This window comes from Branchiostoma lanceolatum, chromosome 8, assembly GCF_035083965.1.
Source record: "Branchiostoma lanceolatum isolate klBraLanc5 chromosome 8, klBraLanc5.hap2, whole genome shotgun sequence".
NCBI lineage: Eukaryota > Metazoa > Chordata > Leptocardii > Amphioxiformes > Branchiostomatidae > Branchiostoma > Branchiostoma lanceolatum.
The window spans coordinates 14061336-14089199 of NC_089729.1; the positions used below are offsets into that span (position 1 = coordinate 14061336).

At 40.3% G+C, this 27864-nt stretch overlaps 3 protein-coding genes across 3 annotated transcripts; 2 read left to right on the forward strand and 1 right to left on the reverse strand.

The window, feature by feature from the left end:
- Window positions 1-230: 230 nt before the first annotated feature.
- LOC136440280 (zygote arrest protein 1-like) lies at window positions 231-3210 on the forward strand. The gene is made up of 3 exons (XM_066436216.1): window positions 231-1019; window positions 1572-1736; window positions 2392-3210. Exons 1-3 carry the CDS (start codon window positions 246-248, stop codon window positions 2638-2640), a joined length of 1188 nt encoding a protein of 395 aa, XP_066292313.1. The 5' UTR covers window positions 231-245; the 3' UTR covers window positions 2641-3210.
- A 6553-nt stretch (window positions 3211-9763) lies between these two features.
- Window positions 9764-19128, forward strand: LOC136440268 (C-type lectin domain family 18 member C-like). The gene is made up of 16 exons (XM_066436198.1): window positions 9764-9980; window positions 11174-11285; window positions 11910-12052; window positions 12399-12487; window positions 13082-13176; window positions 13466-13489; window positions 13786-13878; window positions 14147-14269; window positions 14607-14738; window positions 15242-15343; window positions 15917-16144; window positions 16455-16589; window positions 16882-16995; window positions 17434-17547; window positions 17885-17962; window positions 18702-19128. The coding sequence occupies exons 1-16, from the start codon at window positions 9825-9827 to the stop codon at window positions 18818-18820; spliced, it is 1857 nt and encodes a 618-aa protein (XP_066292295.1). The 5' UTR covers window positions 9764-9824; the 3' UTR covers window positions 18821-19128.
- On the reverse strand, window positions 18853-27325 carry LOC136440293 (UNC93-like protein MFSD11). The gene is made up of 14 exons (XM_066436237.1): window positions 27049-27325; window positions 24743-24804; window positions 24342-24449; window positions 23947-24026; window positions 23544-23640; window positions 22998-23056; window positions 22765-22888; window positions 22607-22644; window positions 22355-22420; window positions 22057-22182; window positions 21287-21474; window positions 20513-20644; window positions 19725-19832; window positions 18853-19309 (listed from the first exon to the last, which is right to left on the reverse strand). The coding sequence occupies exons 1-14, from the start codon at window positions 27136-27138 to the stop codon at window positions 19253-19255; spliced, it is 1335 nt and encodes a 444-aa protein (XP_066292334.1). The 5' UTR covers window positions 27139-27325; the 3' UTR covers window positions 18853-19252.
- Between the last annotated feature and the right edge of the window lie 539 nt (window positions 27326-27864).

Genomic DNA, 27864 nt, shown 5'->3' on the forward strand with positions numbered 1-27864 from the left:
CTAAAGGCGTCATGGTGAGAAGGTGTGAGAAGAGCAGGTTGTCTTCTGTCCAATGAAATGACGCTTTGAAACTACAGGTGCACGGTTTGAAATAGCTTGAACCCTTAGCTCCGCCCACCTCCGTCAAAACGTAGAAATGCAAAATAAAAGCATAAAAATGCAAATCATCTAACGGACATACAGTCACTCTCTCATTGGGCGAACCGATAATTGTCATACTATCATTGGTCGAACTGCTAATCGTGATGGACAGTAAGGATCGGTCGATTACAACATCTGTATTCGGGTCTGTCGTGGAAGCCGCCATGCCGGAGAGAGGCACGCAGTTCCCCCTGCCAGAAAAAGGGGTGCAAACTCCGGCCCACTGGCCCCCTCCTGCACCAAAGTCGGTGGTGCTTTGGGGGACAAGATACAAACATCCTCAGCGGCCAACTTTGCGGGTATCCGCGCTTTCCCCTGTGCAAGAATGTTCCGAGACAGAGGCACGCGACGAGACTCCAGGCCGGGCGGGTGGTGGTCGACGGCGTCGCCGCAGACGGCGTAACTCGGCCGCCGAGAGAGGACCCAACGAGCAGAGTCAAGAAAAGACCCGCCCGCGACGCCGTAAAGAGAAACCCGACCTGCAAGCGCCTTTAGATGAAACGTACGAAACCGTGCCTTTTGACGAAACGTATTCCGTCGCCAGCGAGTCCGGAACCGAGCAGTTTGGAACGACAGTCGGCGATGAAGAAAATGTGAAGGAAGCAAAGGCGCCCTCTACCGACCATCAGGTTGAGCGCTCCATGCCTAAACCCCAGAGAACGCGCACTCGACGAGCAAGACAGAAGAAAGGAGAAGACACCGCCGAAAATCTCGAAGACGGTATGAAAGATACGAAGGTGAAAGAAGAGGCAAGGAGAGAAGAGACGCCCACGGCATCACCCGAGGACGTGAAAGGGGTTGTTGGAGACACCGCACGTACGGAGAGGTCTGGGCGCCGCTTGTTCTCAGAATCCTCCACTGGATCCACAGAACATCAGGTAGGTTAATACCCATAATGATGATGAGGCTATGTTTATACAGGCTTTTCATTTAACGTCATTTGCGTCATTATAGTATGCGTCGATGTGCTACTTCTTGATCCAATTACCAAACAAATTTGAAAGCCTCTATAGTAGCATACACATACACATACACATCACACATTCACATGTTATGAAATGGCTGTCAATGTCAATGATGCTCTAATCGTCGAAATTTGAATCCTACATAGTTGTCTTAGCGATGGATAATTACTTTTATTTGGAAGTTCTTATAATATATTTACTGGCGAATGTAGTGACGTGCATAACTTACTTATTTTACCAGGGGGATACATATCGCCTAAAGGCCTTTTTTCAATGTTCCCTGGGTTAACATTAACTCAAAGATACAACAAAGTTATGCAAATTATTAAATTATACAAAAACAAAATGATATATACTGTAGATAAAGTCATACTACCAAATGAATAAAACAACATGATATCATATAACGTAGAATGTAACAGAATTAAATCAGGATGGAATTTGCATATTGAAATCCATTATTAGGATGACTGTACCAGTCAAGATGAGGACGCCTCCGGGGAGAACAAGAAGTCGCGGAAGGATCGCAAACGGCTGTTCTTCGAGCAGAAGTACGGGTACTTCCACTGCCACAGCTGTGACTGGCGGTGGGAGAGTGCTTACGTCTGGTGCGTGGCAGGGACTGATAAGGTAATTATGAAGTCGGTCCATAAAACTGCGTCATCTTAATTGTTATTACAATCAAAAAGCCTTAACAGCGAATGCGCAGAAAAATGCATGAATTTTGGTAATATGTCAACGATGAAGGCCCCCAACATAATATATTACTCATGAAAATCTAAGCCCACTCGTAGATTCGAGTGCGCATGTGCAGTGTCAAAGGTGAAGGCCCCTGACTTGCAAACAGTGCTTGTCTCGACATTGTCTCGATTTGCATAACAATGCCCAGACGGGTTTTGTTTATGTCTCAGGGACCTTTACCTTTGACACTGCACATGCGTACTCGACTCTACGAGCTGGCTTATTTTTGCCGATCGAATTATCAGTAAGTTTTGACTGCACAGAAAAATGCATGTTTTGGGGTAATATGTTAAAGATGAAGGCCCCACAACATAGTACATTACACATAGACTATATGCATTTCCCTAGATGGTCATGATTCGTATTTCCCTCTTCATAAGACCACATTTCATTTAAAAACAGCGAAGTCGAACAATTCCATCCGCTAATTATGCACTAAATCATTTCTGATGATAGACATCGTTTTTTCAGGTTTGACTTTTAAAACGTTCTTTTGTGGTTCTGATGTTTGTTTTTTATTTGAAAATCACCTCCATATGCACAGGTATATTTCAAACAGGACTGCCGACTATGCCAGAACGCCATCAACCCCTATTTCGTTGAGGGCCTCTACTGTGGTCGCTGCCACGGGTCTCCCTGCAAGTGTCCGCAGCGCCCCCGGGCGGACATGACCATGCAGTACAACCAAGGCGAGTCCAACGCACGAAAGCTACATCGCCGTGAGCTGTGCCACCGTTGTAGAGACAAACCCATCCCCTGTAACGCTATTCCGAGCTTTAAGTACCAAGTCTAGAGAAACGTCCCTCTGTGAAATGTGAAGCCATTGATATGGTATGAATCGAAGAAAAGTTCTCAGTACTCCCTGATAAAAAGAAAAACGCAGTATGAATTGAAGAAAAGGGCAATAATGCATTAATTATCAAATGATCCTTTTTTTGTATTCAATAAAAAAAACTTATATGGTGGTCTTGACATTTTTGATTCACTAAGACTACATATCTGCTGTTCTTTGAATAACTTCTTAATTTGTTTTTATCATTTACGTTCGATAAAATTGTAAGCCTTGACTTGACTTTGACTTGACACCGAGGAATTGATTAATTAATGTTCTATATTGTGTCTCAAGATTAAAATGAACAACGCAGAAGGGTAAGATATCATGATTTACCTCGCCAAATTAGTGGTCAGTACAGTAACTACTTTGACCAGAAATACAATTTTTCTATCATTTTGATTAATTTTATTTCATTCATCAAGTGGCAGTAAAAGAAAATGCAGGGATATGTACTGAAATTGGAGCAAGTCATCTGTGGTCAAGTGTGTATATCTTGAAACAATTGACTATTAAATGCTGCAAAAACCTAATACTGGTGTCATTAATATTTTCGTTAGCGTATGAAAACAAAATCAATGAAATATTACGCCACCTATAGGCCGACACATAGCACCAGCAAGCAATTAATAAAGAGCTAACTTTAATTTCGAGTTTAAGACGTTTTAAGACGTCACATTAACAGTTTAACAAAACGCTCAGAAGCAGGTATTTGACATATGTTTTCTTTAATTTAAGCTACTGAATAAAATATACAAAGATCTTTTTAATCAGTTGCGATACTGCATTGCAACTATAAAGCCTATTGTCTAACACATAGAATACATAAAATACCCAGGCCCTTCGCCAGACTAATCCAATTTGCTAAAACATTGATTATTCAACTGGCAAGAAACAATTCATGAGTAGCAAACTCATATTGTATTCAATTTGTTTTGAAATATATGCTGACCTACATATAACACATTTAGACACTGTACAGACAGTATGAACAAATCGAATTAACAAAATATTACCTAGTATGCACCTGTTGTAAGACATTTTTCCAAAGTCTTGTCCAACAATCATTTTCTGAAAAAACAATTCCAAGTTACCAAACGAAAGACACGAACAAAAATGGTACATTGAGGACAGCTTTTTTCGGCAGGATGAATGCATGTACGTTTTTATAAAAAATCTATTTTGTTCTTAAGACTTTGTCAACATTGACGTTTGGTTATAAGTCTTAAAAAGCCACCATGGCAGCTTGTATGTTGTGACAATAACGTTTTCAAATTTGTCTAATGCTTAAGACATCTACAGCACAAGACTGCATGGCGTTGTAGAGAAATGGGAAATAAAGTCTTTGGCAAAGAACATTTTCAAGTCTTGATATGAAGGGGTTTTTTCTCCTGTTTTTTTTTCAAATATTATTTTGATCATCGTTCCTGCCCACATAGATTTCATAATGATGGCAGCTTTTTTATTCGCACGCTCGCACCAGTTTTGGGGTTCCCATAGGATGTCATCAGTATAATCAAATCAACATGACCTAACGACATATTATCAAATCAGCATGGTCTAATGTAAAAGCGGTATACCCGGACTTTCAGTTCTTTATCCAGATGGGTCGTACGAAAAGGAGGCCCGCCGGACCAGTAGATGTGTTAAACCAGACTAGTTACCAAATTCATAATTATAATCACCTGCCCCACAGGCCAATTATCTAAAGTGGGACGTCGTGTTATTCTATTTTCTTCTACGGACAAACTAATATGTGTAATAACAAGAGCTGGGTCAGAAGATTTGATTGTCTCGGCCTATTTCTCAAAATATGATTTGAGAAAAAGTCAGTCTACGAATGAAATACATAAGAAATTTGGCTATACTTTCTGATAGAAGCAACACTTCTCAGTGTGACATGTGCTGAAGTCACTAAGATGATAATGTTGCATTTTATTGTAAAATTATAATACAATACTGAGGAGAATTTGCTCAACTTTGCTGTCTTTTGTTTGGAATTGGCTTATTTGTATTCCAATCAATTGCATGGCTAGTAAGATGAGGGTCTTTTGGATAACCATTTTTTTACTTCTAATTTTTTATTCAGTTATTCCATTGATTTGTTTGTTTGTTTGTTTGTTTGTTTGTTTGTTTGTTTGATGACTCGCTGTTTCTTTATTTCCTGAGCGCTTGGTACCAGTAAAGAGTAGCTGAATTTTTAATCAGCAATATAAAGATTTTTCTCTCAAAAGAACTTTTAAAGAATGTGTTCTGTTATACACATGTGTGATATTACGCATAGATTATGCTTTGTAGCTTTTATAGAAATGTCATAATATGTACATCAATAGACAAATTACATAAATATTGACCATCGTCATATGTTCAGATATTCTGATGAAAATAAGCACAAGCTACGTTGATTTATCAAACCCAATGAGAACTTGTCTTTTTTCATAGTCTTCTCAAAGTACAATTTATCTCTAGATTTAGTTGCTAAATGATGCTACGTTGCTGTCCGTACCATGAGTCGTTTCTCCGGAAGGGCTTGTTGAAAGCAGCGTTGTAATCTTTGTGTTCGACTTGGGCCAAACCTTCAAGAAAGAAAATAGTAAATTGGTTAAGTCATTTTTGTACATATGCAGACTTGATTTGATAAACCTATCAAATGGTATGTAATGGTAAATGTCTTTTTAAGATATCATTTACATCAAAGTCCGTTGCCTCTGGCTCTGTGGTTGTTCGCCAGCTCAGATCATCAGTCGGTGATCGGGTAGCAGTTGTGTCAGCTGGTCCATGCTGTAAGGTACGTTTAGGTGGCTGTAGAAAATATAGACATAGGGACGTTTATGGGGGTGAATGTCGTAACTTTTCTTATGTTTCATTCGCTCAATATCTGATATAGAATTATACTATTACCTACATGAAAATTTGTGAAAAATTGTTTTTGGTCTGTCTGTCTTTCGTCTTTCTGGATCTTTTGGCTAGGAGTGTGGCAATTTTTAATGTGACTAGTTTTAGACAAACCAGTCTTGGATTTGAATTGCAGTGAATTTGGTAATCGTTGCGTTCAATATTCTTTGTGAATGACAGTGCCATTAGAACCTGTATTATGTACTACGTATACTTAGACAATAATTTCTCCCTTTTTGGCTTTTTACAGCCCCAAATGGTATTCTTTGGTCCTTTTGTCAATTCATGACAACTGACACGAAATTTTGCATGTGGCTGTAAATATATAGGGCATATGTGCATGTGTCTTTTACACATTTTGTAACTTCACCCCTTAAAGACAATTTTAGGAGTTTGGTTGCTTTTCCAAAAAAATGTATGTAAATGCATGTCTTAGCGTTTAATGTGGTGACAGCAGACTTACATATACTACAACATAGAAATGCTAATGTGACAGTTACCTTCTTCACCCCAAAGGGATGTACACCAATGACCATCAACAGACCCACGATGACCATGACTGATACGATGAGAGCGACGACAACATAGCAGACATGTCGGAAACGGCAGACCTGGAATTTTGCTGCAAAAAATGAGGCAACCAAACACAGCTTAGCCCATCTAGCTACTTAACTTGTGTACGACTTTTTTGGTAGCCAAAGTATCTTTGGATAACAATAGAAGTGGCCCCAATTTATACGACACGTACAACTTAGATGCTGATTACTGGATATAAAGAACAATAATCCCCAAAACATGCACGCTAAAGCCGTTATATCCATTTGACGCGATGTATACCATTTCAAAGACCATCTGCAATGCTAAACATGTTAAACATATTTGCTACATTTTTGTCACGTATTAAAGGACAGTAGGAATGCGAGTAGGAGACACAGCAGTATGTGTGGAGGGTTTTCAAAAAAATTGCAAGTGATATGAGTACAATTGGCGAAAATCATATATTCACCTCCTTGGTTCCCTTGGCGTGGCACGTTATTAGACACGTACATTGGATTTTGTAGCAGAGGTTCGGCTCTACTTCTCACGGATGGATCCTGTCTGTCTGATGTAACAGAGCGAGACCCTCGGTCTTCTGCTGTAGCTTGTCTGCCATCAACTGACGTCTCGTCGGTATAGGTATACACATGATCTTCTGTAGACGTATCTGGGATATACGTATACTCATGGTCTTCTTTATCTGGGATATACGTATACTCATGGTCTTCTTTATCTGGGATATACGTATACTTGTGGTCTTCTGTATCTGGGATATACGTATACTCATGATCTGTTTGGTCTTGAGAAACCTCATCTTTACCGGTGTCGTGTGCCTCTTTGTCATGTGGGCTGTCGATGGTGTGACTTTGGCTGGTATTCTTTGTGGGCGGATCTATATGAAATAAGACATCATTAAGGCCGTTAACAGTTTCGTGATTTTGTTCTTGGTGAAACTTGCATGATTCCAGTTGGTGTGATTCAACTGAATTCTATCGTTTTCATATTACACGTATCAATTTCATCTGAAACAATGACGGAGTATGATCGCATATGTTCAAATGTATCTAATTTTCATTGCACCATGCCATATACATAGCGATCGTCGACATGGTAAGCAGTGAAATATAGTTTGATGAAGACGTCATCAGTTTTATCTACTCAACAAGAAATCCCAATGCAATATTAATTACAACCTTATTGTAAATATGATTGCTAGATTCCGTAATTTTCCATAACTGCAGCTGGCGCTGTCTATATGCAGCCTTTCATCTGATCTATTTTCTTGTTTCTACTCGTGAAAGCGCATGACTATTATCTGAATGATCATGATAGACCAATGTTGCAAGTCCACCTACACAAAGACAAATAAGTATTTAGAATACATAGATTGATTATATAGATATTACAATTCAGATCCAGGAAAAAGTTACCATTTAGAGATCAGATTAAAAAAAAGATATCTAGAACATAACATATCCCAACACAGAGCAGTTAATGTCCATTAGAATTTCGAAAGGAAAAATATCGCTGGAAAAGTGTTTACCTGGATTTTCTGTGGTTAGTATCTCCAAATTATAAGCGGTGAGATATGGTTCGATGTTGCTATCAGGATCATCATCTTGTGTGTGGAACATAAAAAAAGGTCAGTTACTTCCCTGGTCACATTCCATTGTAGTAACTAACCTATTTGCCCAGAAACAGATGTGAAAACAACAATTCGTAGGACACAAATATCCGTGAAGTAAGTATGGTGGTTAGCGGTGAAGGTTTAGGTGTTTGATACAATGTATGTACAGGTAGCTAGCTGTTTATGTAGTAAGCCGGGGCCTAACCTCTGCTTGGAGTGTAGCTAATTGGCTTCAGCTTGCGTATAAAACAGGCCAATCTTAGGCAAACGACAGCTGATTTAATGGACTGTATCATACTATTTCAAGCTAAGATTGACATGGAGTCTCGATCTATTATTCTCCAAACCTGAAGAAAATACTGCTACGGTGCCCCAGATCGACATTTTTCATCGGGACCTCAATGACTAGTAACATGCCAAAATTAAAACAGATCTATAAAAAGGATCTTGAGTTATATCTGCGAACACACACTGAACACAAAACAGTACCTCTGTCGAAGGTGACTAACCCCCTTCCCGGGGGTAATAACATCCTTTACAGTTACACTAAGAGAGAACTAGAATTATCGCTGCTTCGCTTGAAGCTTTTGCGATTAGCTTGTTATTTATGTACATAACTTACCGCTCCACCATTCGTCTTCTGGTTGAGGGCGTATGATGTCGTCTGTCTTCTCAATGTCGTTGTTAGTTGAGCCTGTGTTTAGATTTTCTGAATGAACAGTTTCCAGATGATACGTGACGAGGTATGGTTCAATGGGGTCGTCTTCCTTCTCGTCGTCGCTACGGTTACCAGCAATGACAGTGCTTTCTCTCCTTGACCTGCCATCTGCTTCAGACATCGCTGGCAATGTCCTTAATCTTAGATAACTAAGCAGAGACAGCGTCTCAATGGAACGTCGTGACGTATTTCAACTAGAGCTATTGAAGAGTGGAACTCGTTACCACTGAGTGCATCCTCACTAGATACCTTTGAATAACGCTTGCAACTAGATTTGCAAAGGTTCGGTGTGACAGGTCTTTTGTTGTAATAAAACCAGCTGCTGCTGCGCCGCGCGCCTGCGAAGCTGGTGTGTTACGCCGAAGGGTGGTTATACTGGCTATACACTCAGATACAGATCTGCCGTACAACATGCAACATGCAAAACCTATCAATAGAAGGTGTTATGAATGCATGCAGTGATATATAGGGCTTGTCGTATATTTCTAGCCAGGAGTTTTGTTAGAAGTGGGTCCTTCCAAAAAGAGGCCAAGGGGACACGCGTGGGCAGTAGGAAAATAACCAGTACATGTGTTGAGACAGACATATCAGCTTGAGTGTAATTGTATTCCCTTTAAATACCATCGAATAAAAGCCGACAGGTGGCTCATGTCACTAGACATGATGCGAAATGTCTCACCGCTACTGCTGAGTGTTTTGCCTACCAAAACTAAGGTAGACAATAATCTGATTGTCTGCACATTTAATTTGAAGTAAATATTAGGCTACTGAATGCGTTAGAATTTTTAGTTCCTCTTTTAGCTCCAACGACAACCAATACTTCAAGGCGTGTTTAAGTTGTATGGTTCATTCTGTTCTCTTGAGAAAAAATCTTTAAACTTTCCTCAAGTATCAAGACGTCATGATATACAAACAGATAGAAAACTAGAAAACAATTTCACTATATACATGTTCTTTCTGTCATTCAGGTGGTTCACTTTTGACTTGAAAACTTTTGCAAGCGGACTCTAAGTTGAGACACATGCACCATGCGATACAAATTTGCTGTTTAGTTATCTTAAACTGTGCATTTTTTCATGAAATAGGGCATACAGTATGTAATCCCTTTTTCAATACAAGATTATCTTTTGACCATCATATACTTTTTCAATTTTACTATAACCCCGGGCGACTAAATACATGCAGCATTAGTAACGTTCGTGTCTCTTTGGAATTTCTTTGATGTGTTAGCAAATAAATGATAAATCTTAGGTGTCTAGTGCTTATAAATGCGTGCAAACGTGTTTCAGCTCACTCTGCCAGACAAGTCCAAGCCGGTGGCAGTTATACTTTCTCTGGTAAAAAGTAGGATCACAAGGTTTGTAAAATATGAAAGTTGTGTTACTTTTTGTCTGCGTGTGGCTTGCTCTGGGCTGGACGGACGCGGCGACAAATGTTACTGCCCAGGAGGCTGCGGAAATCTTGAACCATCACAACTTTCTCCGCAGGACTACGGTTCCAACCCCGGCAAACATGCTTCCACTGGTAAGTATTATTGTTCAATCGACTTTTTAAGGAAAAATGTTGTAACCCTAGCCGCAAGCTTTAAGTTGTATTGTGATAGGCCCCATGCAAAAAGTTTAGACCTCATGACAGAAGATATTGGCTAAACCGCAACATGTTTATCCAACCAGATAACCATGTATCAACGGTAATAATTTTATACATTTTCAAACATTTGTATAACTGATCCAGTATTATATCATATCTGGCCGGGATAACGTTCCTTACGGGTGTTCCAGACCGGTCTATATGTTACGGTGCTGCTCGGGCTTTCATCAAATTATTCGAACGTGCTTTACGTGCGCCTGGGCGCCGCGGACGTTGGAATTGATGTTGTTACAATTTTTTGTTCGAGGACGCAACATTTTCTGAACTTCTGGTGCATTTCGCCTATGTTTTGTTTTTGCCTGTGTTTTTTTCAGGTGGGTATGGCATAAATAAAATGCAACACGGTGTATTCCGCATCACCCTCGGTCCCAGCCCACCGTATGCATGGGATCCGCGGCATACGGTTGATCCGACCCGCGGCCGGACTGGTACCTCCGGTGATACGGACTACATCATCTTGCATTCTATATTAATAATTAACCGCCATTCGGTGTAAAACACCAACTTCACAGGGACACGGCAAAGCAACAAGATACGCATGTCAATCAATTTTGACCACAACGGCAGAACGTTTGTCTGTGGCAAAGTGCGTGTTTTGGCTTAAAACTCTTCTTTTGTGACTTGTGCAAATTGTGCCAAAAAACTTTGTTGATGCTTAGAATAGTTCAAATCATGGCACCAAAGCCTTGTGACTTTATCCGAAAGAATCAGAAGGCCTGTGTTTAAGACAACGAGCCTTTTTTGGAGGTACTGATAGAAGCACGAACCGATCCCTAGGTTTTGTTTGTCGTACGGCCGGTTTAGCAGTATATTGAGGGCATTTTGGAGACAGTTATGGATGTGTTGTATATGATTCACATGTCTTCTGACAGCAAAAGCTGTCGTAAATACTTATCGCTAGTCTTTCCCGCGGCCCGTCAAAGCCCATGTGACAATCAAGTCGTGCGATGAACTAGTTACCGCGTTCGACAATGGAGAATAGTCGGGTTCAAATGTCAAAAATAAGTCTCAGAATGTTATGGTTGTTGCAGTATAATGTAGTGCTTTTCTGACATATTTTTCCGTAGGTTTGGAATGAAGATTTGGCAGACCAGGCTCAAGAGTGGGCGCTGAATTGTTCAATCGAGAATGGGTTTCCCTTCAACCCCAACGTGTCCCTTACATTTGGTACATCTGTAGGTAGGTGCTGTATTAATCCACCTTTTCCTTAGTTTATCTTTACCACAAATCGTTCCTTAAATGGGTGATTTGTGTTTATTCCTCCGTGAATGCGTTCCACATCCCATTGCAACGTGGCCGCACAACAATTGTCCGGGGGGTCTATACGTGCTGTTTTTAAAGACGACATTCATAATAGGTGGATTTAGCTACCGCACGTTCAAACTCGATGGATATAGCTACATAGCAATTTGTCATATCGCCCCCCCCCCAACTCCCATACGTCTAATAACCATGGTGACAATGTGATCTTGTGGTTAGGCCTGTTGACTTACAATCTAAAGGTTCTGGGTTCGAGTCCCCAGCAGGCCCGACATGGTGTGCCCAGTTGGGAAAAGCACTATACATCTATTTCCTCACTCGACTTGGTCAATTAGGGACGTACTCTCGAAATCCGGAAGTCCCATGTTGGAGGAAAGCCAGCTGCAGACCTCGAGCATGTCAAATAAATGCACCACATTTATCGAAAAGATTAAGGGGCCTGATCCCGATGCGAGTCAAACATATCAGTCCTATATCTAATACACAGCCTGTACATTGCTAGTCTGCGAAGCAAACAAATCGCGTATACTGTCTTGCTTATAGGGCAAAACATCTGGCTCAGTTCAATGCACAAAATCAACTTCACCGATGTGATCCAGAGCTGGTACGACGAGATCGACTTCTACAACTGGGAGGAGACCAGGTGTGAACCGCCACCTGGCGGAATGTGCACGCACTACCTCCAGGTGAGGCCTCAGAAAAAAAACAATTTTGCATCAATAGCAGCTAAGTACTTTAGAGTAGCTACAGCGTTTCTATCATTGTAGAAGAGAGAGAAAGACTATTGGATGCGTTTTCTTTCGAATCATGATATTGCTCGGGGATTCCCAAAATGTCAGCTTTTGAAGCCATATTCAATAGCATTTATCTTAATGTTATCTTATAATGTACCAGTGGATGCCATACTTTGTACCTTGTGCAATTGTTGTGCAATAAAGTTATTATTATTGTTACTATATTAGTAGCTATGCACATAAGCACATGTAACACAAATAGTGCTCTGCACACATTGTTGTGTCTTGTCCGCTGTAGGTTGTATCGGCCAGTACAACTGATGTAGGATGTGGCTACTACCATTGTCCGAACGGGAATGCTGCCGTAGTTTGCAACTACAGTCCTAAGTAAGACTTATCATTTATCAAGAGCTTCCTTAGTTAATGATTAAGTGGTCACTACAATTGGTGCATTAGGTGTTTTCCAAACATTGACTTCATACCGTTGTCACCATGTATGAAATCTCGGTATGGTCAAATCGACTTATATCGCTGGGTTTACACACGCATTTTCATTAACACTCGGAGCACACTCAGCTGAAGTCGACGTCCGACTCAAGAGCGGTCTGTTTACACACGAGGCGACGAAGTGACTTGGGACGCCCAGATGCGCCCGCGGTGTGACGACCGCAGTATTGTCTCGCTTTGAATCATATGACCATATTGCACCACAGAGTGCACAAATTAAGAAATAGACACCAAAAAAAAATATGGCAGAAAGAGTAAGAAACAAATTTGGGTTCCAAGTTCCTACGCTGATTTTCATATGACCCCTGACCTGAGCATTGCAGTTGACACACAAGTCAACGCGACATGAGTCCTGACTTGAGTCACTGATTCCAAATAAGGTATGTATCTGTGTCTGTGTCAGAGTAATGTTCATTATATGGATATGGCATTCTTCTAATTCTAGTGATACCCAAGTCTTTGTTATTACTACAGAGGACACTGGGCCATTGGCTTTCGGCCCTACCTGGCGGGCCCTCCCTGCTCTCAGTGCCCCAGCACGGAAGGCTGGTGCGACCAGGGAATGTGTGGTGAGTGCTCAACATAATGAATAAACTCATGCAATAATTTTAAGAGACACGAACCTACCAATCTACATATCAAATGGCGACAGTGGAGCTATTGAAGTGTATTAAGTGATCATAGGTCATTGACAGTTCCATAACAAAAGGCCTTTGCATACTCTGTTTATGAACGTATGGCATGTTCTGAGTGACAAAGATTATAGTGTTTTATGAAAGTAAAATGTTTTGAAATCACGAATGAAGCATGTATAAGTATTTCTTTTAACCAACAACTTATATTTTTTTGTTTCTCCAGTTGACTGCCCTGCACAAAATTGTGGTAAGTCTTCGCGTTAATGTTATACAAAGTGTTAATAACATATTGTATTTTTGTTTCAAGAGTAAATGATATCTTATATGTCTTAAAGTCAGGAGACATATTTTCAACGTTATAGCGCCAACATCCGACAGTTCGTGTCATTTGTCAGAGTCATTGTCAGTGATAGAAGTGAACAAGATATGCGTATAATGTAAAATATATCACAAGCATAAACTAACTACGTGAGACCAAACTCTGAACGAATTAGTTACGAATCTATGTGCAACACTGTAATATGTTGAAGTTTCTCTTTCTAGATTGTCCGCTTCAGTGTAAGAACTGTGGAGTGCTCGACACGACTACCTGCACATGTAGCTGTAAGGACGGCTGGGACAGTCCTGACTGCTCAGGTATATGTATTCACTTTGTTTTAAAAACTTACATAACTCAGAGACCAACGCAGTGCATTTAGACATGCAGAGCTTTTGCTGATTTGAATTAAAATGTTCGTCAAAGGTGCAATCATTAAAGCATTATCGATATCGAAAATATCTATTGATCATATCGTACTTGATTGTCACGTGTGTGTTGTGTATAGATATTTGCAGTATTGACTCACATCGAATGATCCCGGAACTGTTTCTTGTGATGGTTTTGAAGACATTTTTTCATTTCTAGTGCCGTGCGGAAACAACCATCAATACTGTGGCTCGAACCCCGGATGGCCGATTGCAGCATACTGCACCATGGACGGATTTGCTGTTGTAAACGACTACTGCAGGGAGATGTGTGGACATTGTGGTAAGACTATTGATTAATTACGATAACTTGTCGCACTTTTTTTCAAAATTATGTGTTCGATTGTTATATTCATGGAAAGGGTAGCAAGTGAGAACAAAAATAGACAGCAATTTAAGGTACTCATACTTATTGCTCTGTTAAAAGCTACACGTGATGTGGTTGTATTAAAAGTAATTCTGTCGATGCGTCACATCTATATACAGTCATGTAGATTTTAGAGTACGATATTGATATTCATCAACATCTTAATCGTTGTTTGAATCATGTTCACTATCTCCCGTTTGCCTAGATTTCATCATGAACGGCAAATAAAAGTTTTTCTAACTTCTTTTTTCAGACTTTGCAACTCCCGGTGACCCGAATGCTTGCTGTGATGGAAAGATATGCTACAATGGCGGCTACCTCGATACAACAACCTGCCTCTGTGTCTGTCCACAGGGGTTTTGGGGCCGAGATTGCACCAGTACTGGTAGGGCTTTTCTACTGAAATTATAAATGGTCAAATTTCTCTATTTGACTCAGTGTGCAAACCATTGCATATATGCATAACAATCCCTGGCATCAGGTCCACGATATAGAATGAAACTTTCTACCCCTTTGCTGCAGAAGTTGATGGAGTCACAGTTTACTATAGCTAATTAAGTGATATCTTAAAGATATTATCTTTTTTTCTCTTTTGTCTCTTTTCAACCCATTTTCGATTCACTATGCGCAGTTACAGTTAAACCTTGCATTTGCATAATTTTACATCAGGTCAAGACAACAGCACAAAGAACACTCCTCTGCTAAAAGTATATTTAGCGAATGGCACATGATAGATTAAATGAATTTGTGCGCCCATGCATGGTCCAGCATATAGAAATTAGGCTGGGTGCTACACTAGCAAGTTTACGGGGAATCTCATACTACCCCCTCGACTGAGGCTATATAACGATGTCAGTATCTGTGTAACGTCAAACCTTTGTTCTACAGGGAATCCCTGCCTGTTCGGAGGGATACATGTGGAGCATGCACAGAACAATGACTTCAGCTGCGTCTGCCCAGAAGGTGTTAATGGAAAACAATGCGACACAGGTACATATGCCCACTACTAGTTATCTGGGAGCAAGTCTATGCTTGTTTGGGGCAAGGGTGATGGTGGTTTCTTGTGCATACTGGCTCATATGAAGGGATAGCAAGTTTTCTGTCGCAAAACGTCGGCGGTGTAAGAGATGGGTAGGGTTAGGGTCCGACTGTATATTGCTCGTGAGCTCAGAAAACGAACGTCACATCCTCAAGTTCGGCCCCAAATTAGATATACAGGATCGCAGTGTTCCCAATGAATCAGAAACCAATTTAAAATACATGTATAATGATTAAGATTCATCAGAAAGAGATTTGCAGCGATCACGCCTGTTGGCGACTAGTTCATTTTTCATTAAAAAAAATCAATTTCAGGCAAATTGGAGCCGATTGGCACCTGTTTGCAATCAGTTGGCAAATGTGTGCAGTCTAGTCCAGTGACTTAGACTTAGAGGCTCTCACGTCGTGCGACGCATGAGGCGGCCCAGTGAGATACTCGCTTAAGCGTGGTGTGATCTTAAACGTGCCACTCAATGACTGTAAATGATAATGTGTTCTTGTCTCCAACCGTCTTGGCGTTCACAGTGTCTTTTCCCGGGGGATGCTACCAGTTCTCTTCAGACACTGTCTCCTACTCTGATGCCGAGCGGGCCTGCAGTACCAAGAACGGCCACTTGGCGGACGTGAAGGCCGAACACCAGCAAAACATCATCGCCAATGGCATCGCGGCTACCACTAACGCCTCTAACTGGCTCGGGCTGAAGCTGCAGGCAGTGTATACTCTTACGTACAGTGATGGCTTGGCCGCTCCAGGTTTCCCTACACCTCCTTTTACAACCTGATTTGTTGTAACTCTTTTACTCCATACTCGGTCGTTTCGCTACCTTGTCAGGTCGTTTCGCTACATTGTCTTTTGGCATGTCATTTCACTACATTTGGAAAAGCCGTTTCGCTACATTTTCGGAGCGAAACGACTTTTCCGATGACATGTCAATGAGTTCACGGATGAAAGTAAGATTCATACATATTACTATGGTCCAACCAGTGTCACTGAACAAACATTTGCAATGATCCCAAAAGTTGGTGCAAAATAGGACTAATTAACTATATTTCAATGTATAAGATGTCCTCCAGTTTACAAGCCAACGTCCAAGCCACTGCGACCTGTGTGTCTTCATGGACAGCTCGCACAGCTCGAACAACAGTCTGATAAATACAGCGTCATGCATGGAAGAACACAACTACGTCTGCGAGTCAGGTAACCATTTTGTAAAAAAAAAGTATCATACCAACCTGAAAATTTCTCCAAGTGTAGTAGAGTACTAGTGTTAGATGTGTAATGAGAATGGTACATTGCCGTCAGTTGTTCTTAGAAAAGGCACATTAAGTCATGATGAATTCGGATTTGCGCTTAATTCTGTCTGTACAAAGACAGAAAAAGACCAGATTGTACTTGAAAATACTAGCTAGTATGATAATTTTAAGAACAATAACTTAAAAGTTACTGACAGTAGTAGAGGTTGTCTTCCAGAATTGTTATATTTTCACAGACTCCAAACCTTGCGAACCGAATGTCTGTCAGAACGGTGGGAACTGCACCTCCTGTTTCGATGCGTCTATCTGCGAGTGTTCTGATGGATTCGAGGGGAAGCTGTGTGAGATCAGTAAGTTTCTTGTTATCTATTTATTAGTAATCTAATAGACCCGTTTAAATTACAAGCGCCATTTTGAAATGTTGTCTCGCGAGAGCACATCCTGACGAGAACGCGCGTGAGCGGGCACCATAGCGAGGACGGAGATGGCACATGTTGCCTTAAGTTCCAAACCATTAATGCATTACGTCTCGGCACACAGACGGCAAAAGCCTGACTATCACAGTCTGCGTCCAAACGACGTAGCCGCTTACTTTAGTCAGTCCCTTATGAAAGCTCATAGCCTTTAAAATAATTTATTCTCTCTCACTTGCTCTTCAAGTTGCTATTTTATCATTTGCGATTGATGTCATTAGAAAGTTCAATTTCCAATTAGAAAGCCACACATGATTATAATGTTGCAGTTTGGAAGATTTGGAATAAACAGTGGGTCATTTTCTTCCTGAACAGACGTTGACGAATGTGCTTCGAGCCCTTGCCAGCACGGCGGCACCTGCCATGATCGCACCAACTCGTACATCTGCCACTGTCAGCCGGGTTATGCCGGGGACAGCTGCCAAACGGGTAAGTGTGTGACTTTTCTGTATTTGTCGTTTTCCTGAATTTGAATATATAATCAGATTTGATTCTATTTGATTCTATTTGGCTTTAGAAATAGTACAATTCAGGGCTACCCAACTAGTCGAAGGTAACTGATGAACAATATTCAAAATTCAATGCAAAATTTCACAAAGCACATTGAGACGTTTACGACTAAGATACATTATGAAGGCGTACCCAAAACACAAGATAAAGATATAGAAAAAATTACAAAAGAACAAGTACAAAGCAAGACATTTGCTGACGAAAAATTAAGGAACCTTCGTTGCCTTTGAAACAACTACATGCTTTGCTCCACCAGACCTAGATTGGTGTTCCCTTGTGAGCTGCCCGTTCCACTGGACTTGTCAGGATGACGGCACCCACTTCACCTGTCTGGGTAAGAAGTAACGTGTGGACAGCGCTAACACATATATTTTGTCTAGTCTATTATACATTATTATCTTCTGAAGGTCGAAGACTTTTATGATTCCACATACGTCGTTGAATATCAACGGACGCATTGTGTAGTAGACACATGGACTAAAATACATACTATCATAGCTCTAACAGCTACCCAACAAGGAGCATTTCCTTCATTTGGAAATTCTATTAAAGTTCATAATGTTCATACAAATACTCAGACTTCTTGAATATCATGATCAATTTTCTGTCTGTTGGGTCAAGACGCACCCATATAACCAAGTAATCAAAAGAATCTATGACTGTATTTTCTAGTTATCGTATTCACAAATTAACAAGACAACAGACCTATTGGCATTATCTTGACAAAGGAGGTATATATAGAGTGTTTTATTGAATACGTAAGTCTTTAGAGGAGAGCGGGTTTGCTTTCTTATGGCATCTTCCAATTTCACATAATACAAATACGTTACAAATTGTTAGTTCCATTGGCCATCGGATAAAAGACATTTACTTCCAAACGTATATTGCTTCCTTTATTGCACATACTTGTCTCACAGTGCACATAGCAAAGAACGATATGTTTTTCTTTTCCTTGGGTATATATAGCCAATGACTCAAACTTTACAAGACGTATTTGTGAAAACTCGTTAGTTCTGTTCATGAATCAAAAGATGTGAATAAGAACAAGAAAATACTTTGTTTTGTGCACCTAGCTCCGCCACCAATTCTGCGCGTACTTGGACCCTATGGGTGCAGCAGCGCCTCCTGTCCAGATGACATGCACTGCAGGGAGGTCGACGAGGGCGGATCGTTCTCGTGCTGGGCCGACTAATAACATGACGTCATGACCGATGTGCTTGTTTGTTTGTTTGTTTGTTTGTTTGTTTTGAAGCTTTCAAACTATGATCTAGTTAATTGACATCATGCTTGCGGAAAGATTTTAGTAGAAGATAGAACAGTAAAACGAAACTACCACAGCCAACAGTCATAATATTTCACAATGTTGACATAAAACTGAATTCTGGGCGTACAATATACACCTATATCTTTTCTGTTCTTTGCATACTTCTGATGAACAGAGCTTTACTTTCCTTTAACTTTGATATTCAGGATTCATTCAATAAAAGAGCTGCACAGTAACTTCACTTGTTGTGATTATTCTAAAAGGAAATCCAGTGTGGAGTAGGAATATTCTGTGACAACCTGAAGTGTAAAGTATAACCCCTTACATTTTGAAATGAAAATGATAATGTTGATTAACTTATCAGTTGATTTGGGTGTAGCCTTTCTTAGAGGGGTGTGAGGTAGACATCCATTCAACCTATGTCGTGAAAAAAAATCAGTTAGCCTGGAATGAACTCAATGACCATCATTGCACATTTTATACATAATGGCTATCTTCACTTTCAATTGGTCCAGAAGAATGAAAAATCATAGATATCAGATGTCCAATGTATTCCATGTCTTCACTGAATAACCAACTTTAGTAAGCGGATTTGCTGTCTGAAACGTCTGACTATTTCAAAATTTAATTCCGCGGTGCTTGAGTAACAGTCATTTGGCGTACCTTTTTACCTGGATGTGTAGCCTTCATCAATGCATTAGCTGCATCCTCTGGCATGGGTTAGTTGACGACTATTCATAGTCTTGCGGTACATCCATATGAGACGACCTTAAGGATGAAAAGTGATTTTATTTTGACTATAATTTGTATCAAAGGTGGACTGTGTTTTTACCTGAAAGAAGGTCAGTGTCCCCGCTACACAGAAGACGACCACTATGAGCAGCTGCCACTGTAGGAGTAGGTACGTGCTGTAGAAGAACCCAGCCGCAGCGGTCATGGACTGAGAAAACAGAAGAAAGAGAATAGCTGAAATCTGAATGACCCTCGTCAAAGACATTATCTATTGTTGCGAGGATAAATCTCCCTTTAGAATACATCCATCCGTGAGTAAATTCATCAGGCTGGTAAATTACTGGGTAATAAATGCTGTTTGGGTCAGAAAATCTTCTCCAGTCATGAACCGTGATGAGAGGAGATATAAACTCAGTCACGTTTGGAACCGCATTCTTCACACTGCAGCAGCGACACCTAGCAGCAGGGTGAGGTAGAGACAGCCCTGAGGAAGGTTACAGACGGTCACCAAAACGTCCACTAGGTTTGATAACCATCCCAATACATATGTATCGATATCAGCCACAGATTATAGGTTTTTGTACAAAGCTGCTAATAGAATAAAGGAATAAAAAAGGGACAGCAGGGCAGAGCTTACTTCAGTACTCATACTTTGTTCTTACCAACAGGTCATGGGTCATGAGTGAGTGAGTGAGTGAGTGAGTGAGTGAGTGAGTGAGTGAGTGAGTGAGTGAGTGAGTGAGTGAGTGAGTGAGTGAGTGAGTGAGTGACAGGTCCAGGTTGATTAATTGAGTATGTAAATACCGTGTAACGTTAACCTATAAAGGCATTTTCAGCGTGGAACAGGTAAGGCTCCAGCTTTTATTGACTCGATGTATTTAATGTTACCTGAGTGAAGAAGAATAGAGCGAACGCCGGCGCGCTGTCTTCTGAGAACAGAGAGCCGAGGAGGGAGTACACCTGGGTGTTGTAACAGCTGTCCCCTAGCCCCAACAGGAAACCACATAGAACAGCCACGTACTTACTACAGAAGAATAACGTCATTATTATCATATCATTGGTGTAACAGCTTGTACGACAAAAAGAATTCTGTACAAGGTATAAAGAACTTTATAGCTATTACCTCATGATTTTAGTCTTATTCTTGCTACAATGAAAAAGTGAACGAAATATTTATAATGTGTAGATACATGCACGTTAAAATCAATGTGTACTTACATGCACGTTAATGTATCATCTTTAGTGTGCATGCGTTTAACCGGCAAGTTGATTCTGTTATGAATATTTACAAGCAACAACAATATAATCATACACTCGTATACCAATGAAATATTCAATGAGGCTTTGAACATTAAAGTGACACGGTGTTCTTTGTAGCTATACGCTTTAGAAATATACCCTTTTAGAAAAATACATTTATCTATTTGGATTTTTTTCATTTTGGAAAAGACAATGACATTTTGGCGCTGCAATTAAGTTGACAAATTATTTTAACAGTGACACATACCAAAACAAGTAATATACACATCAATCTTGACAATAAAGAAAAATTCATTCACCATTAATTCAAGTCCTAAACGTAACGTGTCACCCTCCTATTACCATAGGTCATAATAAACTACGCATTAATTGTATATCTTTATCCATCTATTTATTTCGGACGTACTTGGAGTCTATAAGTACAGGATAGTAGGTAGCATCAGTGACAATCTCAGTGATAGGTGAGGACTGCGGCAGGTTGATATAGATGAGGTAAAACGCCGTCATGTGGACGATGAAACCGAGCAGGATGATCGGGTCCCGTCCGTGTCGGTTGGCTAACTTTCCACTCAGGCCAAACGCTGCCCCACCTGGTGTGGAAAGAAAAGTTCGCGGGCAAGAGCACCACCTAGCAGTTAATGATAAAACTTCACCTTTCTTCCTCGCCTGTAAAAAGAACATGAACTTCACACCCTGTCAAATCAACGCCAACCCCTGTCACGATAGTAGGTCATAGCATACCCAATTGATTGTGGTAACGGTCAGTTTTCACAAATTAGAGGAATGGTTAGTAGAGATACCCTGTATCTTAAACACACTACATTCTAGTATAAAACTCGGAACAACGTTTCTGCTATATTTGCATCATTAGTATTGTAACCAGTGGGTGTGATTTTGACTGTTTGTTTGCTTGTCTTGGTGTGTGACCATAGTATGCGAAAGTTGCAGAGTTGCATGATATAAAGCGGAAGTGGTGTAATAGGGTGCTTGGAGAACTGGGTGTGTGGGTTGGTTGTTTTACTTTGTTCATTTCGGTTGGTTAATGTATCTATATAATAAGTCAATGTTCAGTCAATGTCCATCATTCTACGTTTGATTGTAGTTTTTAGTAAGAAGTTAACTCTTTTGTAACTCTTCTTCAAGTACATTTTCTGACAGTAGTGTGACCTTACCTATAATTTCTCCAGCTCCAAGGAAAGCTCCCGAGATGCCGATGAGAGACTTGGCCTCTTCGCCAAAGGCCTTCGTGTTACCGATGCAGGTACCGTACACACCGCTGTACAAATTCAGCTCCAATCCTGAAAAAAAGTAGAATGTAATTTCATACAGATTTCATTGTATTTTGTGACACTAGGCAACGTGTAACAACGGCAGACGAAACTAGGTGTAATATACGTTACGGGTTACGGTTGTTATAAAATACGTCTTTCTATCGTCTTCAGATTGATGTTTATGCAAATGTTATCTTACCTGTGTATGCAAAACACACCCCGAGCAAAAGCATCTCTTTTGTCTTAAAAAGTTGGATGGAACGTTCTGTAAACAAAATATTCAAAGTTTGATCGCAAGACTATTGACGAATTCCTGCGGTTTGTAAGATACAATGTAAGTACTTGTCAGAGTGACAACAAAGTTTCAAGACTTGCGCATGGATTTCAAAGGGTCTTGGTACATAAAAAATGCAGTGAGAAAAACTAGAACTGAAAATAAATTTCAACTTACTGAATGCTTGCAGTGGCCCCTCATTAGACTTGTTTCCACTGTTTAACAGAACAAACATTTTGTTTAGTATATCTTGGTACAATATAAGGCAGTTCTTGTACGAGACTGAACTTTGTGATTGAAATAAGGTTTATCTATTATAAATTCATTGTCCGAACCTGTTGTCATCTTGAGAGACTGAGCGATCCTCTGATGGTTTCTTGTTTCTCAGTAAAAGCAACATGAGTGTTCCCACGCAGGACACCACCAGTAGCACCACATACACTTGGATTCGGGTTTTCGCTGGAGGTAAAAGGTGGAAACATGTGTAAGAGCACCACCTAGCAGGCCATGACAAAACTGCACTCATCTGTACGAAGTTCTTTCCCATAATGAAAAGTGTACGGCTCACCATCAATGATCTCCTTCCCAGTGAACTCCTGCCAGACGAAAAGGTTCCCAAACAGTAGACTGGAGGAAAAGGAAAAAAAAAGAATCCAACCATCGTGTATTGAACGAGACAAATACCTAATTCATGATCATATAACCAGATGACGTCGACCAATAGGAAGGCTCTATTTGGCAAAAACCACTGGTCGTTATTACTCATTGTTGACCACTTTTTGCGAGGATTCAATTGGATGACTTTTCACTTCAGTTGAGTTTAAATGTTTTTCACTTCGCTCACTCGGTGATTTATTCAGTGGTTATAGGACCTGACCAAGCCTATAACGTTTCTCCTAAGTAGGGTTTATATGGTGTCAGGTTGTGGCTTTGTAATAACTATTGTCAATCATGAGTTCTACGATACTCGAATTTGTTCAAAGATAACTTTTGACCCGCACGATGATGTGTTTAAAAAGACGAACATTCAGAAATCGGCATCAGCCTTTAGAATGCAAAGCACGAAGAAAGATGGCACTAATGTGTAAAAAATTGTTAGGAAAGCTGACTTCACCTGCTTGCCTGTAGTGCCCAAAAGATGCCGCTGTTTCTTCCGATGGTTTCTGGTGTGGAGTTCAGCGTTAAAAATGAACCTTCTCCAGTCCACAGAACTGTTACAGAATGAGTATGTAGAATACAACACTGTCAAATCTTGCTATAATTGTCATATAATTTGAGATACTATTACTAGAACCAGTATATTCTATACCGATAGAAAGGTGAAGCACTGAAAAGTTCGAATTCATCAGTAGATTTCATAATCAAAATCATCTAGTCTTGTACTTACTCTAGTAGTAGAATATGATCAACACGAGTTTATATAATTAGGCGAAAAACCAATATACAATATCTGTGATCACGTACACTTCAACCTGAACAGATATATAGCTGCAGTATATGTGGTTTATCATCCTTACTTGCCGCGGCCAGTCCTAGTAACACAGAACCCACGTACAGAGCCCAAACCATTGGGTAGATGAAGACGGCTATGAAGAGGCTGCAAAATGATGAAATAGATAAGCGTTACGTTAAACATATCAGCTAAGCCACCGACAACTTCAATAAACAAGAAATCGAAGAGATCGGTCAAAGATTTTCAGTTTTGTGAATTTCTCGTTTTATTCAGCCTTGTGAATTTTTTGCTACTTTTTATCAACATTCATTTTTGATGCGGCTAAGCTTTATTCAATTGAATATGAAATGCAAAACAGCGTTTTAAAGACTAAAAACATATACGATGAAACCATAATCTTGACGCATGTAAGATAACAGAAAAAAATGTACAGTCGTGTTGTATCCGTGTCTCTCTCACCAGTATATGACTGCTCCGATGACCATGGAGTTCCGAGGACCACACACGCTCACTACTGACGGAGCTCCCCAGTTCGCCACAGCAAACACGGTGTAGATGATAGCCAGACTGTATTGGAAGTAGGAATATAAAAGCATAACGTTACAGTATAATATGTGAGTCACTTTGTACAGTCACCTACTGTCTGAGTTATTGAGGTCCCGTAAAAGGTGGGGTTGGCTAGTGGGGTGGTCTACTTCAGCAGGCTACCCTTTCTGTCTTCCCTTCAGCCTATCCAAAGCTTGAACATGGGGCTCAGAAAGGGTAGCCTCCTGAGGTAGCCCACCCCACTAGGCTAGCCCTGAAGGAGTCCGCCTTTTCCGGAAAGCCATATGCATCAGGCACATGTTCTTCTTTGTTACCTGATATAGCCACTGCCTCCGTCGAACTTCCCCTCTTCCTGAACACTTTGTATGACGGTTTCCTGCAAAGAAATAAAAGCAGCCAGTTACCCAGGTTGTGTTGGTGGTCATCAGCATACCACCATAGTTAATTCAAATTTTAACATTCAACATTCACAGGAACACGTATAAAAGTTATACGTTATTCACTGTGTCTAGAGCACGCTATTGGAAGGCGAAGCCAAATCCTTTCCTTCCACCGCCTTTTACCTCCGGCAACCGAATTCAGTTACCCATGTTTGCATTTGGATGGAGTGGGGATCTAGGAGTGTCTTGTAGAGTGCCTAATTCCCAAGAGCACTACGTCTAGCCACAGGAATGCCAGAAATCGAACTTGTGACCTCTCGATCTCGCGTGCGCTATGTACTTTGTATCTAAGGCCTTGTCAGCAACACCGAAACACGTTATAAGAAGCAAGAACACTGAGAATGCAAGCCTATAAATTGAAAAAACACGTGGAAGATCTTATAGGATATCCAGTAGGATCATCGTTTTGCTTCGGTATTCCAATGAAAACTGTGACAGTGCTCTTTTAATGTTTTTTTTGCGTTCGGCGCCTTCGCGCCGGAACGCAATGTCCTGGCTTTTACCTTCGATGCATGCATGCATCAAGGAGGCATGCTGTTTGGTTCAACACTGTGTCGCACACCAGAAGACCTTATATGGCAATACGTTCCCAAATCCTTGTATAGCCGTTGCCTTATATGGCAAGGGAGCACGAAAAGGCAGGCAGGCTAGATTTGCATGACACACAGGAGGGCGACCGCATGTAACTGCTACAACTGTTCGGAAATATCATTGCATTGTGGTTTCGGACTTTGATATCCTGAAAAATGACCATATTACATCTATTCCACAAGATTGCAGAAGAAAAAAAATGATTTCGTCAAGAAAACGACCAAAAATCGACATAAATGATACCATATAGTGAGGGTATAGCATTACGTACAGAGAGTCGGGTTACGTACCGCAGCTTAGCCCATCTGGCAACGCGAAGCACTTCGGACCCAGAAGATCCGGGTTCGTGTCCGTGCATGGTTTTTTTATTTTCTTTTTAGATATTGAATATCAAAAATATATATTGATATTATATTAATCTATCAATATCATATTTATGAATATCAATTTTTCATTTTTTCATTAATAAATAAAGAAATATTTTATATTTGTTATTTTTAAATATTCATTTAATATATACAAGGCCTTTGTCTTATGAACAGGACTTCATAGATTCCAAACCCGGCATTCGAATTTTTCTGTTCATTGTAATGGAAAATACCGTGCAGCGGCTCCTATGCGCGGTAAGATGATTCTTGCAAAACACTCGCCACTAAACTTCTATCCCCGATGTAAACAGAGGCTCTTGATGTTGTTTGCAAAACAGCGATCCTTTGTTACAGTAGCAAATGCTCCATTGTTCAGTATCGACTTCATTCAGACAACACGGACGTGGAAAGTGGCGCCGCTCGGCACAAAACTATGGGAATTTTCATGAATTTTAGCAAAATTACCCAGGAAAATAAGGAAGAAATGTTGTAAATGCGGAAACCAGAATAATACGGATGAGGTAGCTGTTGATTTGTTTGACATTTGGTAGTCATTTTAGATAGAACCTTAGCTGTTATGAATTTCTATTTCACTTAATTACCATAGTGCTGATGATTCAATGGTGCTTTTTCAAATTTTATGTTTTATTGCGTGCCATGTACATAATTACATTGATAGCTTTTATAATGAGCCTATTGTACATTTTACAAATAAGTACAAGTTGTAGGCCAAGACCAGCTTTTTCAAAAGCACTTAAGTTAAGTGACGTAACTTCAAAATTGCTTTCCCCAATCTGCCTTTCTCTATTAAAACAGTACTCATTTCCCAAAATGACAATTTTTCTTATAGACTGAACAGCCCTTGAGTGACTTTCTCTGGCAGATTTTACTTCAAGTAAAGGGAAAAGACAATTCACACTCATAAACGTAGCCGAAACGCCAGCTTTTTTGAAAAGCTCTTGTTTTCTTCTCACGAATGGATTCGTCAGACAAAAATATAAGGCTCCGTAAACATCAAATGTGTTAAGCATCATGCTCGTAGAGACATACATTGAGAAATCTAGAAAAGGCATACAGAAGAATGTAGTATTTAGCAACGCCACATATCGTTCTATATACATTTAGTTTCCTTGAGGTTGAATCCAATGTTGACACACCACCGTTGTTTCCAAGAGTGTTCTATCAAAAGTCTTTCAATGAATAAAGTCTTTAATTACTTACCTCAATCATACCAGCCGTGTTGAAAGCGGTAAAAATGAACATAAACGATAAACCCAAAATAACAACATTGATGGTCGATCTGTCCGCCATTTTGGGAGAGTTTACAGTAACTGTTCCTGTAGACTGAATTACGGCACACGAGTCCAAAGTCCATGTTTACTTATAATCCAATCACGAGGCAGCTCTGAATAGGCAAGTTGGACTTAATTGATAAGTCCGTGCCCTTTCTGAGGCAACCCTGGCCATGTTGGTTCGTAAAAAGCTGAATACGTCATCACAGACTTCATTGGTAGTTCTTGGGAAAATGACAGCGGAGACTGGTATTCGACCGGTTTCGACAGTCATCACAGACGTATTACCTTCGCCAAAAAGGTTATGATTATGTTTTAGGGTGCGTGTGTGTGTGTGTATGTGTGTCTGTCTGTGAACACGATAACACCTGGGTGGATTGTCTTCGTATTTGGTAGGTCTTGATGGTACCTGAAAATGATTCAATTGTGGGCGCCCAGCGACTTTCTAACGTACTGCAATGGAACGTCCGGTTTTGATATCTCGTGTTCTGAACGTGGTCATGGTTTTCAGTGGCAAATAGCTCTTCCGGAGGGAAATTAAGTCGTGTAGGTTTGGGCCCCAAAGCGGCTTCTTTGGAACTACATGGGGCCGAGTTTGTTTCAGAGTTTGATAGAATAACGCAAGGTGCTGTTGGATCGTCATGATTTTTGGTTTGTAGATAGCTTAAGTGATGATTTACATAATCATATGCTAATTATGCAAATCAGAATCTAATTTGAATAATCAATGAGTAACGTTTATAGA